This window comes from Betta splendens, chromosome 8 (assembly GCF_900634795.4).
Source record: "Betta splendens chromosome 8, fBetSpl5.4, whole genome shotgun sequence".
NCBI lineage: Eukaryota > Metazoa > Chordata > Actinopteri > Anabantiformes > Osphronemidae > Betta > Betta splendens.
In genome coordinates this window covers 7405411-7423488 of record NC_040888.2, presented here as the reverse complement: position 1 = coordinate 7423488, position 18078 = coordinate 7405411, and the positions used below count along the sequence as shown (strand labels likewise).

The 18078-nt window shown below is 46.4% G+C and overlaps 2 protein-coding genes and 1 long non-coding RNA gene across 5 annotated transcripts; 1 reads left to right on the top strand and 2 right to left on the bottom strand.

The window, feature by feature from the left end:
- Positions 1–3346: 3346 nt before the first annotated feature.
- Positions 3347–10399, bottom strand: LOC129604424 (immunoglobulin superfamily member 10-like). 3 transcript variants are annotated; one of them, XM_055510643.1, is made up of 4 exons: positions 10149–10338; positions 9435–9720; positions 5008–5259; positions 3347–4866 (listed from the first exon to the last, which is right to left on the bottom strand). In XM_055510643.1, exons 2-4 carry the CDS (start codon positions 9472–9474, stop codon positions 4742–4744), a joined length of 417 nt encoding a protein of 138 aa, XP_055366618.1. In that variant the 5' UTR covers positions 9475–9720; positions 10149–10338; the 3' UTR covers positions 3347–4741. The 3 variants fall into 3 exon arrangements, 1 of the variants encoding a protein (XP_055366618.1); XR_008695267.1 differs by lacking the exons at positions 3347–4866; positions 5008–5259 and adding exons at positions 7582–7722; positions 8432–8846 and having other exon boundaries at positions 10149–10399; XR_008695268.1 differs by lacking the exons at positions 3347–4866; positions 5008–5259; positions 9435–9720; positions 10149–10338 and adding exons at positions 7584–7722; positions 7953–8094.
- On the top strand, positions 5748–7441 carry LOC129604425 (uncharacterized). Its single transcript, XR_008695269.1, has 2 exons — positions 5748–6651; positions 7080–7441. It is a non-coding gene; the product is annotated as an uncharacterized LOC129604425 (long non-coding RNA).
- Positions 10400–11338: 939 nt separating the features above from the next.
- On the bottom strand, positions 11339–17869 carry icam3 (intercellular adhesion molecule 3). The gene is made up of 11 exons (XM_029159834.3): positions 17712–17869; positions 16939–17208; positions 16440–16772; positions 16121–16345; positions 15784–16011; positions 15439–15702; positions 14250–14513; positions 13989–14144; positions 13296–13514; positions 12927–13160; positions 11339–12828 (listed from the first exon to the last, which is right to left on the bottom strand). Exons 1-11 carry the CDS (start codon positions 17767–17769, stop codon positions 12626–12628), a joined length of 2454 nt encoding a protein of 817 aa, XP_029015667.1. The 5' UTR covers positions 17770–17869; the 3' UTR covers positions 11339–12625.
- Between the last annotated feature and the right edge of the window lie 209 nt (positions 17870–18078).

Below are 18078 nucleotides of genomic sequence, written 5' to 3'. Positions count from 1 at the left end.
GCGGCTGGTCATCATTCCTAGGGACCGTAAGTGCCCTATGTTCAGTGGTAGGTCGGGTTTGGGGGTGGCCAAGTGGATCCATGAGGTTGAAGCGTGCATGCGCGCTCGACACTTGCTGACCGGGCTCTCTATTTTCGATCACTTAGATGGGGAAGCCAGGGAGGAAATTAGGTTTCGCTCTAGTTCTGTACGGGGGGATCCAGTGCAGGTTCTTGCTATTTTAAAAGAACTGTATGGCTGTACTCAGTCCTATATTGCCTTGCAGCAGCGTTTCTTCTCTCGGCAGCAGCTCGAAGGTGAGACCTTGCAAGAGTTTTCTCTTGCTCTCATGGCGTTGATGGCGCAAGTCAAACAGGCTCCCGACGGGGTGCCTAATTCTGAGGTGCTGCTTCGAGACCAATTTATTGAGCACGTTCTAGATGGTTCTCTTCGCCGTACACTTAGGCAAGAGGTTCGCCAAAACCCCAATATTTCTTTGCTGGAGCTTCAGGTAGAAGCTATGAGATGGGAAAGGGAGGGTTCATCGACGCGGGCTCGCAGTGCATCTGTACCCTCGGCCTATGGTCTGCAGTGTAGCGTGCAAAGCAGTGTTCCTGCTGGGGTATTGGCTCGCTCACCGGAGCCGACCTTGGGGGAAGTACTGAATTTAATGAAGCTCCAACAGGAGCAGTTAAATCAGCTCACTCAGACTGTGGCGCTGCTGCAGGCCCCACGGCAACAACATAAGAACGTGCGGGCTGGCCCGGTAATTTGTCAGCGGTGCCAGCGGCCTGGGCACTTTGCGAGGGATTGTGCTAATGAGCGGGCTTACCCTCCACCGCGTCCACCTGTAGCCACTAGCTCGAGTTTAATGGACAGGAGCCAGGCCCAACCCGCACCTCAGGCGGAAAACTAGAACCCACTGAGTTGTTGAGCCGCAATTCAGATGGGGGGCCTTCAGGCTCCTTGGTAGGCGTAGGGTGTGACTTGGTCAGTCCTTGTCCATACATGGATGTTCATATTGGAGGAGTGACTGTCTCCTGTCTGGTGGACACGGGTTCCATGGTGTCTACTATTCCAGAGAGTGTGTTTTTGGAGAAATTTGCCTCGTGGGGTCCACACCGCCTCTGCTCTTGTAATTGGCTTCAGCTGAGGGCAGCGAATGGCCTGGCAATCCCATACATAGGCTACCTTGAACTGGATGTCACACTGTGTGGGAAGGTCTTGACTCGTTGCAGGATTTTGGTAGTAAAGGACCCCCCTGGTCCGGTGCCCTCCACTCTGGGGGTTCTGGGAATGAACATCATAAAACGTTGTTACCAGGAGCTCTTCGGTTCACTTGGTCCCTCTCTCTTTGAGTCATTGGCAGTGCTAAAGGAGCCGCCACCTGTCCTTGATGTTCTGCAACAGTGTCATAGCCTGTGTGATGACCACTCTCCCCCTGTGGTTGGCAGACCTGTGCGAGTTCGAGGTAAGCGTATGGTGCTTGTGCCGGGTGGCACTTTGAAACTGGTGGCAGCTACATGCCCTGAGCAGTTGGCCCAAGGAACTGCGCTGCTGGAACCCCCTGAGAGTGGCTTACCAGCTGGCCTGCTGGTGTCCCCCTGCATAGTAAGAGTTGTTCGTGGTACAGCGTATGTGCCAGTGGTGAATGTAGGGACCACTGCAGTCTACTTGTATCCTCGGATTGGGCTTGGTAGTCTGAGTGAGGCTCAGGTTATTAGCCTTCCGATGGGGGTGACCGAGGACAGGGCGACTGTTAGTGTGCAGAAAGCTGTCCCGTCCTTGTTCGAGAGGATTAGGTTGCTGGACCTCCCTGTCTTAGACGAGTCAGATCGGGAGAAGGTAAAATCCCTGTTACAAAAGTATGATTCGGTGTTTGCTACTCATGATCATGACCTGGGTTGTACTAGCTTGCTTTCACACGACATACCTCTGTTAGATGAGGCACCGGTCCGACAGAGGTATCTTCGTATCCCTCCATCAGAGTATGAGACAGTGAAGGCGCATATCAATGAACTCCTGGAGTCTCAGGTAATCCAAGAAAGCAGTAGCCCATATGCCTCCCCGCTAGTGTTGGTACGCAAGAAGGATGGTGGTCTCCGCTTGTGCGTGGATTACCGCCTTCTTAACAGCAAAACACGGAAGGATGCTTTCCCCCTCCCTTGGATTGAGGAGAGCTTAGACGCGTTATCAGGGGCCTGCTGGTTTACTACTTTAGACCTAGCCAGTGGCTACCATCAGGTGCCAGTGACGGAACAAGATCGTCCTAAAACGGCATTTTGTACCCCCTTTGGGCTGTTTGAGTTCAACTGCATGCCTTTTGGCATGCAGTTGAAGTTGTGGATGCTATTGGTATTTTTGGTTTATCTAGTTATTTTCTTTATTTTTTCCAAAGCATTGTTTTCTGGTTTTGTACTTGTTTGTTTTTATTTGTTTTTCTCTCATGCATGGTGTGGTTTTGGTTTTTGATATTTGTTTTCCCATGCATGGTGTGGTTTGAAATTATTGGATTTAATTTTTCTAAAGTACTATTTTAGTCGTTGATTTTATCGCTGGCGATTGATTTTCAATTGTGCAATAAAATCTATTTTAAATCCCCTTTTTCTTTTAAATTTTCTGACCCCTGGTGATCTTCTCTTTCCGACGGGCCTACACCGCCCTGCCACATTAGTAAAGACAAAATCTTTTAAACTTCCCCGTGTACTATATTTCGTTCACCGCCGTGTCCACGTTTTTCGCTTACGAGCGCACCTTGTTCTTGTGGTGCGTTCAACAACAATTAAAAACAATTACCTTTGTGGCACATTCACTGACCCTGCAACAACTCCGTAATTTCAATGTACAAAACTATTTCCTGTGGCAACACAATAAACAAACATCCTCAGATGCTACACACATACATATGACTAAGTCACATAGGAAATCAGAGCTCTGATTTCCTATTCTAAATTGTTTAGTGAAAACACCGTCATCCAGTGTTTTGTCCTTGGTCATGTAAGAGCCTGTTTCTGTTATTGAACTTACCTGTTTTTGCCCGCTCCCTGTCGGTACCTTTACCTGTGTGTAGAATCCCCTGTGACTGACCGTGCCTGTACGACTCTGTTTTTGCCTGCTGTTTTGGTAGAGTTTTCTCACGGATCGCCAACTCAGTTCTGTCTCTGCTCGCTCCCTGACGGTTCCAGACAGTGCTGTGTCTAGTGGGAACTGCAGTAAATTAACATAAATAACATGGTTTTGGAAAAATATGTCTTTACATTTACTTTGTTCTGCGCTGGTAATACGCTGACTTTGCATTAATTAGAATTCTGTCTCGGTAAGATGCTGGTCTGTTTTAAGTGAATACACAATCATTTTGACCTACGCCTCCTTTTAATTTATTTAAGCTTATACAACACTGCAAACAATGACTATTGCACTTGTTTTACTAGTGAGACAAAGAGTAGTGTGGTAGGCAATTGTCATAAATCCATCGTTTGCTACCCGAAATCGGAGGCATGGCACAGAAATTACACAATTATTTCCCATTTCATATTTCCAGTGCATTTCCAAAGGTTCCAAAGAAAAACAACGTTCAAGCAAAAAAAACTAACACAAGTTGGCCTTGGTTCATGATGAAAAACTCAAGCATATATAAATAAATATGAAATAAAACTGACAATATAGCTGATAGAAATAAAAAAAGATCCATCTTGATCATGATAGAGTATCATGGACTGAAGCAACAGTAAAGGTAGCAATGAAACCAGTGCATTGCTCCGTGAAGGGTTTCAGGCAGTCCACGTACATGCAAGTACTGTATATAACCAGTACATGCACCGATGCGCAAGAAAATTTGTGACAGCAGAGCAGCAGATGATTACTGAGTAAAATTAGAACTAACAAAACTTAAAGGTGATTGCTTTTACTGGTTTTCATGCTAAGAATATTGGACTTCAAAGTCTTAATAAGTTTTCTGTAAGTTTTCATGCCAAAAAGCCCTGTACATTTTCCACACTGCCTGTGGTGGCAGGGTGGACCTGTGGTGTTTCCAGCCCCCTGGTGGAAAACTGGTGGTTTTAGGAATATGGCGTAATCAATGTGAAGTTGATCGCCACAGTTGCATGCAGCTTGCTGATGTCTGGATAAAGTTAATGGCTAACAGCGTGATAAAAGCAGTCAAAACAACACTGGCTGGGCAGCAGTGAATGGACCTCATGGTTCTAGCTGGATAGTGTGACAGTGTGAGGACAGTGAGGACCTGAGCCCATACAGCATCCCGGAACACGGCAGTAGCTGCTTAGCTCTGTGTGTCACTGGGGCACGTTGCTGTCTGTGATATACAGCTGTGCTGCATTCTGTTCAGTTGTGTGTGTCAGAAATACTGCTTTGGTGTTCTGCATTTGTCTACAGGGGACCAGTGGCAGTTCTGTGAGCAGCCCGTTTAACCGTCTTAGACGGGAATGGCCAAAGTGGCTAAATGTGCAATACTGTAAGTAGCAAGTGCAAACATGAGCCAGAGAGTCAAAGTACCACAATGGCCCAAAAGTGGATTTTGCATGTCTGCATGAGATCAATGCACATTTCATCTGTGAATGAAAATTGTAAATGTACCGTTTGTTGATACTGCTGCTCAGTGAGGCTCATGACACTATGCTGTCAACAGCAACTACACTTGAGAAGACAGGTGAGCATGTCAGTTAAACCACACCCGTACGGCTCTTTAAGCACCAAACCATTTTAAAGTCTGATTGTAGTTCCATAAATATAAATGAAATCAGCCTCATACGGGACCGGAGGGCATGGGTTGGTAGCGAACTCTTCTCTGGTAAACAATGCAGGCGGCGAGACCGATCCCCAGCAACACAAGGACCACAGAGATGGCTACACGTATCATCAAGTGATTCCCTGCAGGAGACAAGAAGTTTTGTTACGCTTTTGCTTTCAGCACATCTTTTCAGGCTGTCTCAGTCCGCAGCAATGGGCCCTGGATGAGTCACCCTACGAGGCTGTGGAACACGATGACTCTGCATCATTGTTGTACGGTACCTGCGGTTTCCTTGATGGTGAAGTACTTGGTTCTGGTGCCATGGACGTTGGACGCCGTGCAGCTGTAGGTCCCCGGTAGGTGGAAGGACGGGGCCAAAGTGGACCCGTTCCCGTTCAGATTCTGGCCCATCTGAAGGTTCTGCCACGTGTATTCTGGCGGCGGCTTCCCTTCAGCAGCGCAGTTCAAACGAAGCTTACTGTGAGCTGCAACTTCCACCGTCTCATTTTCAGGGTGAGTGAAGGTCGGTGGGTCTGAGGACGCGCAGGACAAGATAAATGAGTACAAATGAGCACAATCACCTGCTGATCAGACGGAAGCGAGTGTTAAAACTCACACTCCACGCTCAGTATCCGTGACCCTGATTTCACAGCGGGGAGATAAAGCCCCACTTGTGGAAACGTCAGCTTCGCTTCGCACCAGATCTGAGCTCCATCTGTTCACGGTCACATTCATGATCATGGACTTGTTGACTGGACGTGGATTGGACTCCAGAATGGGCTGCGCCTGTAGAAGCTTGTTGCCTTTGTGCCAGGACACGGTGAGGTTCCTAGCAGGAGCCACGGAGGTGATGTCGCATCGCGCGGTGTAGATGTTGCCCTCCACCATCGGGCTGGACTGGGACATGCTGAAAGACACGCTGTCCATCATTTCTGTGTAAAAAAAAAAAAAAAAGGAACGCAGACGTTCTCATCAGTAGTCAAATACCTCGTACTTGTCAGGCTTCGGCAGATGTCGGACCCACCAGCACAGTGCAGATGAGGTGTTCGGTTAATAAACAGCGTTTATAGTTCAAGCGTAGTCAGGCAATCCAGGTCATACACATTAAGTCTCAGGTTTCAGGCACAAAAGGAGCAGGCAAGACCAGATCCAGAAAACATGCGAGGGTTCAGTACACAGGTGAGCTCAGCAGAGGTAGAGACTAGGAGTAGGCAAATAGCGAGGTCAGACAGTCAGAAGGTTTCCACTAGATCCAGGCGTAGGTACAATCGAGGGACAGACAGGAATCGGAGGTCAGTAAACGGACGTGATCAAGGAACAAGGTAAGCGATACTGTGAACGCTGGAAAGTGGTACTGGTACGCAGCAATCTGGCGTCTGACTGCTGGTGGAGGTGGTGCTTAAATACCGGGTGTGATTCCTAACTACTGGCAGGTGTGCTTAAAGCTCCCTGATCATACAGCTTTTCACTCTAAAGAATATTGGACTTTAATGTCTCAGTAAGGTCTCTGTAAATTTTCATTCCATAAAACCCTTTAGATCGTCCACACTGCCCCTGTCAATATGTTGTTTTCACTCCCCATCAGCAAACGCTGTGTTTTCTGGGCGTGTCGCAAGCGAAGCTGCTCACCACACCTCTGTGCGGAAGCGCATACCTTTTTTGTTGTTGTTGTTATTTGGCTCCATGGATACGAGCCACCGCACGGTTAGGATACTATAGGTGGCAGTAGTGCAACGTTGAGAATACAATCCACCGCCATCCTCCACAGAAGAAGAAGACCCGCTACAGGACTGCACGACGTTAGCCAGCCAGCTGGTTCGTAGCGTTGTAGAACCATACGTCTACGATCCCGAATCTGACCCTGAAGCTGAAGAGGAGGCTGTTGAAGTCGCCACATTTCGGCTGATGCAAGATGTGTCTCATTGGTAATGTCGCATTTACTTCAATTTAATTGATTTATGTAATTTGCAAAGCTACTAGCGGTTGCTAATGCGTATGCTAAATGCAGCTATGCAGCTTGAATATTCACAACACGACTTACCTGGAAAACTCTCGTTAATAGATAACACTACTTTAGCTCACGTTATACAAATAAATAAGTTTGAGAGCATAGCTGAAATAATATAAATACTTTTTACATTTACACATTTCACTGTTTTGTCTTACTTGTGCTGCTGCTCTGACATAATTTTATTTAAAAATGTACATTAATATTTAGAGCAATCACTGCATGACCTTCCTGGGAACAAAAAGCATTGGTTCAAATTATATATAGTAAGTATTTTTACTGCTTTTAATTATGTTTTTTGTCATTCATGATAAATTTGACAGTAATATGTCTCTGTATCTGAAGTTGTTACAGGTAACTTGTCTACAGAGGCTAGTGAGCTGGTGCTGAGGATTCCTGGGGTGAAGAATCTGAGTTGCCATCTCTTCATGCTCGGGTTGTAGATGAAGGCAGAGTTTCCTGATGGATAAAACACTAAAACACTCATTGTATGATGGATGTAAACCACCTGTGGAATAACTCCTTTACCATTTGAGTAAAAATGTGTTTTTTGTGAGTGCAATACTCAAAGAATTTTTTTATTTTTTATTTATATATAATTTATATGCTTTTTATTTATGGCCGCTTCAACTTTATAGCTTACCATATTAGAAAGAGAAAAAACATGTAATTTCAATACTATGATTTCCTGAATAAAAGTGTTTTCCCTTCAGAAACAGAGTTCAGTGAAGTACATAATAGTTAAAGCCAATTTTACCTTCACACTCCAATGTGCAATGTATAGGTTACTGAGTTAATTAAGAAGTCTGGGAATTTGAGGTCAGAAGCTTTTGCAGGGCCTTGCAGACGAAATGCATGAAAGTAGGGTAAACAGGGAGATGTGGTGATCCTTGTTCTCATCACTATTTGGAAGACTGAGCGGAAGCAGTCCTCTACCAGATGGAAGCTGTGGCTGTCCTCACCATCACCTCATCAAAACAAAAAGGTACTGCAATCAGAATTGTAGATTAGTGAAATGTTCATTATTATGTGGGTCAAAACCTTCTCTAATGTAAGAACACACAATACCAGAAAAAAAAATTAAACCAAACAAGAGGACAGGCCTGTCTGTGCTAAAACAACAAAGTTGTTACAATTCAAATATAAAATCTAAACAGTATATACCAATTAAAATCTGCTATTGCCTATCTTACTGTTGGTACATATGAATTTACATACCTTTACTCCTGAGGCTCGGTTGACTCACTGTAGCCGTTAGCATAGCTAGCGATTAGCTTGTCTCACATGTGGGTTACTGCATTTTAAACAGACCCAACTAACATATTTAGATATCACAAGTATCAAGCACAAACTTACTACAGCGAGCTAGATCCACCGCTTCCTGTCTGTCGCCGCTGGAAGGGCGATAACGATCAGCTGTTCCCCGCAGGTGTATGTGATTACAGAAAAAGGACAGACGCTAGACCCACCGCTCCCTGCCCGTAGCCGCTCAATGCCTATACGATAATCATTAGCTTTTCTCCACACAGGTGTGGCTGCAGGAGCCCACATGAGCACATTTGAAGGGGACAAAGGCTCGGTCGAATGGCTGTAGCCGTTAGCATAGCTAGCTAGTAACTTGCCTCACACATAGGTTACTACATTTAAACGGACAAACTAACATTTTAAAACATTATAAATATCAAGCATGTACTTACTTCAGTGAGTGGATGACGGACTGTAGGAATAGGTCCTTTTTTTCCAACAGGAGCCGTGAAACAAATCCAGCATTGTACGCACCCTCGTTTGAAATGCACATACGTATAAATGCTGAGGCAGTGTTTCTGGCACCGGTCCGTTAAAAATAAAAGTGACCCACAAATCCTCACTTGTTGATCCCTTGGTGAAGTGAAGAGACTTTGGTGTTGGTTAGAACACCTAAGAACCGAACTATTTCTATGGGAGGACTTGGGCGCTGCCGTGCTGGTCTGTTCACGGTGAGTGAGAGGGGGGAAATGGCGGAAGTCCAGTTTTGGTTCGGGATCATTGTGGGGGTGGTGGTTCAGGATTTGCAAGGAGAACTTTCAACCAGTGTGACGACACATGGGACACGGTCTCAGAGTAGGTCGTGGTCTGTTTTCATTGGGTGAGAAAATTTACGTTTTCAAAATGTGAAAAAAGCAGGAAATGCATTTCTACCGTGCTCAGTGTGTGTATATGTGACCCATAGAGTCATAGGAACGCTCCAAAATGTCTAAAAAGTGGATTTTGCATGATATGAGCCCTTTAATGAACCGGAGATAACAGAAAACATGTGCGCGCTGGGTGAAAACAGGAAGTCCACAAAAGATAAACAGGAACTAGAACCGGATCGTGACAGTACTGCAGTACATTACTTTACTAGGCGATTCTAATATTTTGGCAAAATGACATTAAAACCTGAGTTCTTATGTTTGTATGGGTGCTTTTACTGAGCATTAAACACATGCAACACATGCAGACTCGTAGTAGTAGTAGTAGCATCAACAGAGCACTCAGACTATATCTGTATCTTTAGAGCTTTGAGTTTCAAAACGATAAATAGTCTTCAAATAGCTCATAACCGAGCACAGCGATCGCGTTACAATCAAACTATGGACGGAGGCCACACGCAGCGGTCGACGCCTTCGTGCAGTACTTTCACCCTCTAACGCACCTGGACGAACCACAAAGCACATTTACCTGCACACGCCAATAAGCCAGCGACCATGAAGAGCCACATGGCGACCTCGCCGTTTCGTGAGCAGCAGCAATTGAATGAGGCAGTGAACGACCCGGGTCCAAAGTCGTCCGAGCGTCGTTTTCCGCCCTCGGTGCCGCTGCTGCGCCCTCTGCCGTTCTGTGTGATCGTTATCACACAGGTAAACGAAAGTGAAAACCAGCCGAAGCCACGCCTCGATGGGAGCTTCAACTTGTTCAACTGGTGAAAGTGGCGCTGTGGCCGCAGAACGTGGACGTCGGCAGCGAGCTGAAACGAACGAAACGCCCACAGCTGAATGCGCCTTGTAGCCTACGGTTGTTTTTAACTCAACCTACGTTATTGGTTTGTTCATGTCCTCTTTTTATTTTTAAAGCCTGTTTTAATGAGTTTAACCACGCGGATGTTTCTGGTAATAACGTGTATCTGTCATCTGAATTCTAAAAAAAGCAGCCTCCCCTCCTCGCCCACTGTGTCAAAGTAAAACAAGACATTTCTTTCTCTTCAGGTTGAATTGTGCCTGTTTTCTATTCAGGAGGTTTGGTTTTAAAGCAGTGTGAGCGTTATTCAAATTATTTACATGGCGCCAAATCACAACAAGGTTATCTCAAGGCACTTTACAAAGTAAGGTTTAGGACCTTACTTTGAGAAAAGCACAGCAACAACAACAACAACAACTACAACAAGCAACAACAGACCACAGGATGGCAGGATGGTTGATCAGCAGCTGCCCATCACAGACACAAAGCTCTGAGTCCAATGATACCTGTAGGTGAGGACAGAGTGGGGGAGAGAAAGAGACAAGGTTAGTTAAACATGGAACAATGATGGGAGGTTATTGGACAGAAGAGGTAGAAGGAAACAGAGGAGCTCAGTGTATAAATGAAGTCGCCCAGTAGTCTATGTCTATTGCAGACCTGAACCATCTCTAACTATAAGCTTTATCAAAAAGGAAGGTTTTAAGCCTGATCTTAAAGGTGGAGAGTGTCAGCTTCTCGAACCTGAAAAGGGAGCTGGTTCCTCACATTTTTAGGCCCAAAGATAAGAATTTCAGTTGGGGAGTGTGGAGAATTTGTCCTTAACATGAACAAACTGGAATCTGTTCAACAAAATAGGATTTCAACATCCCAGTGCTGTTTCTTTAAATCCGATTCTACGTTCTAGTCTCTGCAATAGAATGTTATGATCAATTGTATCAAATGCAGCACTAACATCTAACAGGACAAGGACAGAAACTAGACCACTGTCTGAATCTAAGAGAAGATCACTCTAACCATTGCTGTTTCTGTGCTATGATGTTTTCTAAATCCCGACTAAAAATCTTTGTACAGGTTGTTCCTATTTCAGGTGGTCAGATAATTGTTTAGGCACATTTTTTTTCAAGAATCTTAGAAATAAAGTGTAAATTTGAAATGGGCCTATAGTTCAATAAAGGTTTGACTACAGCCACCTTAAAAGCCTGTGGTACATGGCCTACATGTACAGATTGGTTAATTTGATTTCATATGGACAAGTTGATTAAAGTGTTCTTTGAGTAATCTGGTTGGGATTGGATCTAAAAGACAAGTGGACGACTTGGAAGAGTTAACTCCATATGAGTTATGGGGAAGAAGCTGTCTAGGTAAGACAGAGGACTTGGTAAATTTAAAGTTGAACTGCGTATTGCAGTCTCCCTTTGAGGTTGGCTGATCATAACTACTACTACTACTAATAGGGCTAATAGGATTCTTAATGTACTTAAATTTATTATCCCCTCTTTTTGAGTCATTATAATTCATCTACCTCTGATTAGGGATGTGTCCGTTAAAAAAGTCATTCAATGATTGGAAATTGCTTCTCTCTTAATAAGAGCACTGATTCTCTACCTCTCTAATCAAAAATAAACCAATTTGTTTGAAAAAAACACGTTTTAATAATAAAATAGTCTTAGACCAGTCACAAATATGTACAGCAGTATTCACAAATACATCATCTATTAACCATGAACTTCATTTCCACACTTTCCATTGCTGTCAATGGTTACAAACTTTACTAATAAGTTCCATCCTTCCTGTGGCTCAAGAATAAATAAGGTTTTTCATTTACATTTTTATAAAATCCTGAATATAGAGTTGTGATAGGCATTAGGCTCATTGATACAAAAGGATACAAATGTGGAACAAAACAATTTGTCCCTTAAGGCAAGAGCCTGACACAGTATGGCACAAGTGCCAGGCAGAGAGAGAGAGAGAGAGAGAGAGAGAGAGAGAGAGAGAGAGACAGTGAGACAGACAGACAGAGAGGGAGAGACAGTGAGACAGACAGAGAGAGAGAGAGACAGACAGAGAGAGAGAGAGAGAGGCAGACAGACAGACACAGAGAGAAACAGTGAGACAGACAGACAGACAGAGAGAGAGAGAGAGACAGACAGACAGACAGACAGACAGAGAGAGAGAGATCGACGGGGGCGCTACAAACCAAAAGGAGGTGCAGCAGAAGAGTAAGAAAAGACAATTGGCTCAATAGATGTGTGCACAGTGTCAACATTCTAAAAACCAAAGCGGTCGCGAGGGCACCACCTTGAACTGCATTAGTGACAATAAAAACAACATTGGGCGTCTCAAAACTAAACTCAGGCAGAGGTCTGCGTTCGAGCGACTGTACAATACAAAAGGCATCAAGCATTAGTGAAACCAGGCCCAACAAAGCCACAATTAGCTGGTCTCTGATCTGGTTGTGAAACCAAAGGTGTAAAAAGATTTGGTTTCACAACTTCATAGGTAGAGGAACAACAAATAAATAAATACAAAAATAAAAGACACACGCGCAGGTTTCCGTTCCTCTTATCGCGTAAGCAGAGCAGTCTCGAGGGCAACACGGGCAAACAGACCCGACTTGAACATTAAAGTGGATTAAAGTATACAAGATTAGGCATGAGTGACATCAAGGCCAGGCAAAAAAAGCAACTATGCTCTCGGGTTATTCAGTTTGTGCATCCTCGCTCCTTCTCTTCGTCCTGCCCAGTAGACGGTAACATCCAGTAGTAAATACAATATAAAAATGTGCAAGTTGTTAACTTGTGTTATTGGATTATTTCACAAAAGGGTAAAATGTGTTACGGGTGCATGTGTCTGCAGCGTGCAGGAGGAAATAACAATAACGGACACCACCACCCCCCCGCCGCCCACAGGCGCTACTACGACAGCTTGGTCATGGGCAGCTGCAGGTCCCAGCCGTTGTGCGCCACGTTGCCGTTGTGGTTGCCCAGCTTGGGGTTCTTGAAGCTGTAGCGGCGCATCTTGGTGTTCTTGTAGTAGATGGAGTAAATGAAGAGGAAGACGACGGAGATGGCGACGACCGTGACGGCCACGAACCCGGCTATCAGGGGCAGGTAGTCCTCTGCAAACACGTGGATGGGGAGAGGCAACGCGTTAACACACACACACACGCGCGCGCTCAATGACGCCTGTGACGCGGCCGGCGACGAGAGCTATTACCTTTTAAAACCACCTCGACCACGTAGAAGCTGGAGTCCACCTCATTGGTGGCGGTGCAGTTGTAGAGGCCCGCTTCGACCGCGGTGAACGTGCTGTTGGACACCGTGGTCGACCTGTAGGACCACTGGATCCTCGGTGGGGGGTGGCCGTCGGCTTCACAAACCAGCTCCTCGGGGTAACCTCTGAACACCGGCACCGTCTTTGGAAGCTTGGTGGCGTTGATGATGGGCTTAGCTGTGGAGACCGAGACAAAGGGAGCAGGAGGAGGTCAAAGGTCATTCAGGAACTACAGGGCATTTTGAGACAGTGTGCTTATACAGCCACTATAACTAGAGAATAAAGAGAACAACAAACACAATGTGATCTCACAGAGAACGGTGATGGTGAGTGGGCTGGACGTCATGTTGGGAGGAGGATCTGGTCCGTTGGGCCCCAGGTTCAGCTCCACGTCGCATCTGAACTGCACACTCCTGTGCTCTCTGTTCAGAACGACATCAATGGTGGACGACACGTTCACCGGAGATCTGATGGCGCTGACGTCGCAGCTCGCGTTGCTCTCAAACGGGCAGTCCGGGATTTCCAGCGATCCTGACGGAGGAATAAACAGAGCGGGCAGTCGTCAGCAGAGGTGGCGTCAACGCTTTAAAAGAATATTTACAGTACATAACCAAGGGCTCGGCACTGGTTGGCACAGACTCTGAAGCTTGTGAAAGTGACAGGCTGCTGAGAAATGTGTCGAGTTTGGTGTTTTCTGAAAGACACTTCCACATGTGGCCAGAAGGAACCTGCAAATTAACCTCCCACAGGCCACAATGACCCTGTGGTTGGTAGCCGACTGGTTCACCAGCAGAGCTACACATGGTTCCGCGTGGAGCCTGAGCCTCTTCACTCCCATTTGGCATTATTATGATATCTGATTATATGTTTGTCATTTTAGTCACGGCACTGGATTGAGGCCTGTGAATGAATCCACTTCCTCTTTATGAATGATCATCTAATTTGAGACAATCTATTTTAAGCTGCAACTCTGCCTGGTTCTCCCCGTCACCACAGACACTGTACCTTCGACGCGTGGCTCAAAAATGTCATTCCCTCGATACCAGCGCACGACGAGGCTTCGCGCAGGAGCAACATTGACTATGAGACACCGCAGCTGGAGGCGTCTGCCCTCCACCACCGAGCTCCCGTCTGCAGAGACGAACACGCTGTCGGGCATTTCTATGGAAGACATTATTTAGCAGACGGGAAAAAGAGGATGAGAATCCAAGAAACACATTCAAGTGGGTGACAGCAAAAGAACTAAGCAACGTAATTAACACGTACTGTAGAGAGTGTAGTTTAAAGTTTTTTGGCAGGTTTCAAATCCAGCTACTTTTATAGTACAAGTAGGTCTCAAGTCCCAGTCCTGAGAGGTGTTAACCAGCCACGTTTCGCCGACGGCTCTGTCTGACGCATCCTCCCAGGAGATTTTGTAGTTGTTCCGGGGGTCGTGAGGCACCATGGAGCACTTTACAAGCTGGCTGGGGCCTTGGTATGGGATCACCATCCCGTCTGGAGATATTTTAATAGGGCATACGTCCGCCGCGCCTGTGGAACATGAGGACGAGAATGCTGTTTTACTCCATTAAAAACTCATCATTGAAGTATTTCCACGGTCAGTCCTGTGGAGAGGTCGCGTTTAAGGAACATTCCTACAAAACAAAGGGCAACAGGAAGGGACTAAGGAAGGATATACCCCTCCCTTCACGCTTACTGCACTTGTTGCGCCCTTTATTAGCTGGGCCTTCAGAAAATATCCATACACAAATACATCCGTACATATCCAAAAAGCTCTATTTATGAACAAAATCCAATAGTTAGGATAGTAAATACTTAGTTTCCCTTCAACTTATGTGACTACCTCAACTCAGACTTTGCAGAATCCCGGTGTGTTTTAACGCACCACGTTGCATTAACTGAACCCCCGACATTAACACAACATGAAACAAACGCCTTTTTGTTCCCCCCCGAGTCCCAATGTTCCGATCGAGCCTCTTCCTCCTGAACTCACCACCGAGCGACTCAACTTACTGGGCTCTGTCCCGTTACACAGCGACAGCAGCGCTACGGTCAACAGGACAAGAAGGGGACGCGGAGCGACCAGATCCTCCATCGGCGCCAAGTGTCCGCCGCTGTCGGCCGGCTCCGTTATCCCGGGCTCTCCCTCCCGCTAGCGCTCCACGACACGCGGGACGCGCCGACCTGCCGACTTTCCGCGAGGGAGCGAGCTAAGTTCGGCTATGGCCGCGCCGCGCGGGTCCCCAGTTTCCTCTGCGCCGGGAAACAGCCCTCCCCCTCAAACGCAGCGCGCGCGCGCGCACACGTGCACGCGCATGCCTTCGGATTGACTTTAATTCATTCCTGGAGCGCGAACCGGTGATTACCTCACCCTAACAACTCTTGTCCGCCACAAATAATAAAAAATAAAAATAAATAAATGAACAAATTAATTTCAAACCAACTGCGCACGTACCTCTCACAGTTAGCGTCACGGTCTTGGACACCTTCCCAACCTCATTGGAGGCGTGACAAGTGTAGGAGCCCCTGTTGTACGCGGTCGCGTTGCGGATCGACAGAAGGGACACTCCATCCTCGCTCTGCTCCTGTACGTTGGTCGTCCGGAAGTAGCTCCAGAGATACGTGGGCCGCGGGTTCCCCACGGAGGAGCATTTGAGTGACACATCGGCCCCGAGCCCAACTTCGGCGTCTTCGAGCTCAGCGATCTGTGACGGTGGATCTAAGCACGGTTTTACAATATAAGTATATATTAAGCAGATATACGGGTGTGACACTGAACCTTCAGGCATAATTAACTCACAGTTTACAAAAACGTCCAGCGTCACGTTGACGCTGGACACCCGGTTCGACGCTATGATGACGTAGCGTCCAGCGTCGCTGCTTGTCAGCGTCTCTGGGAGCGTCACCTCCTCCCCGTCCTTCAGCCACGTGACCTGCGGCTCCGGGTAGCCTTTAACGGTGCAGCTGATGCCGTTAGGCGCGTGCTCCACTGTAGTATAAGTACTGGGACACGTGAGCTCAGGTTGACCTGAGAGCGAAAACGGTGGATCAGCACTACAGCAAAGCAGAATGCAACTAAAGCACTAACATGGATATATTTCAACACTCTTATTTTGAGGCCTGGATGTGACACTCACTCATCACAACGACCGGGATCACGTATCTAAGGCCATCAGCGACAACATAGTAGTCTCCCGACTGGCCCCTGCTCAGAGGAGCACTTGGATCTACCGTCTGACCATCTTTCTGCCACTCCACAGTGGGTGTGGGATATCCTTCCACGCGGCATTTACTCCCCAAACTTTCCCCTTCCAGTAATATTATGTGCCAGGCAATTTCAAAACACTGCACTTCTGGCCCAACTGAAAGAGAAACCAAAGCAGTAATGTACTGTTAATAAAAAGGAACTCAATGATTTAGTGTGGTAAAAACCAACATTGTCTATCATGTACCTACAGTGAACTTCAATTCTATGCTCCTCTGACGACACACGGAGCTCTGGTCCTTCTGGTCTCAGATCCATATGCGCTTCACACCTCCACGTGCTGTTGTTTTCGAGTCTGGTCGCCGAGTGCCTGTAGGGGGACCTCAGGCCACTTGGTTTGTTGCTTGAGCTGCCGGAGCTTGCCGTGGACACCAGCTTGCCGTCTTTGTACCAGTTCACGGTGAGGTTCTGTAGAGGCGCCGCCTCCGCGATGTCACAAAACATTTCCATCTCCTCGTGTTCTCTGAAAACCAAAGCTCCTTCCCTTGAGGAGTTGCTGGTGATTCTGATGCTCTCTGGGAACGCTGGAGAAAACACACATGTAGCATCAGTCTGTGCCGTGTTTAATACAGAGGTAATACACAGCCTAAATACTGGTATATTACGCTGTGCCTATTTTTTTATTATATTCATATATTTTCTTTTACAAATACATTTCCTTTGCCATAGGTTGCAAAGATCTGTACTTACTGTAAACGACCACCGTTGGCTTTTTCTCACACTGCTCCATTGAACTATTTTCGAGGTTGATGAAGCAGGACGGAGCGGTGTCCCAGTCCGTCAGGCTGTCCACGGTCCAGGTCAGATGCTGGACCTCCTGCACATCGGTGCCTCCTTGTGAAGCCTCCCAGCCCATTCCTGTAACATTGCTGTCCCATGTGCTGCAGTTGATGGAGACCGGGTCTCCATATTTCACAACGACGCTGGGGGGGCTAAGCTCAATGGGACAGGCACTCACACCTACAGAGCCCAGGAAGAATAATAGTAACAGCAACATCAAATTATAATCTTTTAACTCAGGTAAACAATATTGTTGTGTCACTTATACTCTAATAAGTGACAGTTAATATGCTGCCACCTAATACTTTATCGCCTACTGTAAAAACAATAACACGATTTATACACTTGTCATCTACAGTTAGATGATTTCGCATTTAATATAGAAGGTCCATGATTATGATCAGTCGCGTACATAGAGTAAAACATTTTTCTAAGCAGCAGATTCGCTTTCGGTGTAATATGATGTGTCTGCTGATTATCGCCCCCTACTGGGTAAAACGCAGCCCTGCATGTGTGTCATGACACCGTTTTACTTGAAACAGTTTGTTTAACGCCGAAGTTGGTACAGCGACGATGCATTTAGAGGGGTTTCATCGATTCTGTGGAAGTAAACGCGCAACCTTTATCTACACTATCAGATCAAATATCACGCGTGTAAATGAAGTGACTGCGGGGCTGCATACCTGTCGCAGTGAGAATAAACCCCACGAAAAGAACGATGAACGTTCGTCTTCCTTTCATTTGGGTCGAAGAGGAACGTCCGTTTTAATCCAGCTCTGTTCTGCTTCTCCTCTGGGGCAGCGCTGACCCGATGAGTAGTAAAGTATATCCAGCAAGAGGAGGAACCAAGTCAGCTCTCTCTCTCTCTCTCTCTCTCTCCCTCCCCCTCTCTCTGAGGGGTTTCTTCATGTGTCAGTCGGGATACAATAGCCTGGTAGTCTGGTAAGAATCAGAGTTTCCCTGAAACGGTAAAAAAACACAAAAACATTCTTTTAGCTCTAAAGTTTAATCCATATTACCTGTAAGCCCAGTTTCAGACAGACTCAGCGC

Bases quoted from the DNA above. Each gene is read 5' to 3' on its own strand.
- LOC129604424 (XM_055510643.1), bottom strand. From the start codon at position 9,474: ATGTGGCTCTTCATGGTCGCTGGCTTATTGGCGTGTGCAG. The intron at 5,260-9,434 runs GTAAATGTGCTT...GCGCGTCCTCAG, and splicing joins TGGCTTATTGGCGTGTGCAG to ACCCACCGACCTTCACTCAC. The intron at 4,867-5,007 runs GTACCGTACAAC...TGTCTCCTGCAG, and splicing joins CACCATCAAGGAAACCGCAG to GGAATCACTTGATGATACGT.
- icam3 (XM_029159834.3), bottom strand. From the start codon at position 17,769: ATGAAAGGAAGACGAACGTTCATCGTTCTTTTCGTGGGGTTTATTCTC. The intron at 17,209-17,711 runs GTATGCAGCCCC...TGGGCTCTGTAG, and splicing joins GTTTATTCTCACTGCGACAG to GTGTGAGTGCCTGTCCCATT. The intron at 16,773-16,938 runs GTAAGTACAGAT...TGTTTTCTCCAG, and splicing joins GCCAACGGTGGTCGTTTACA to CGTTCCCAGAGAGCATCAGA.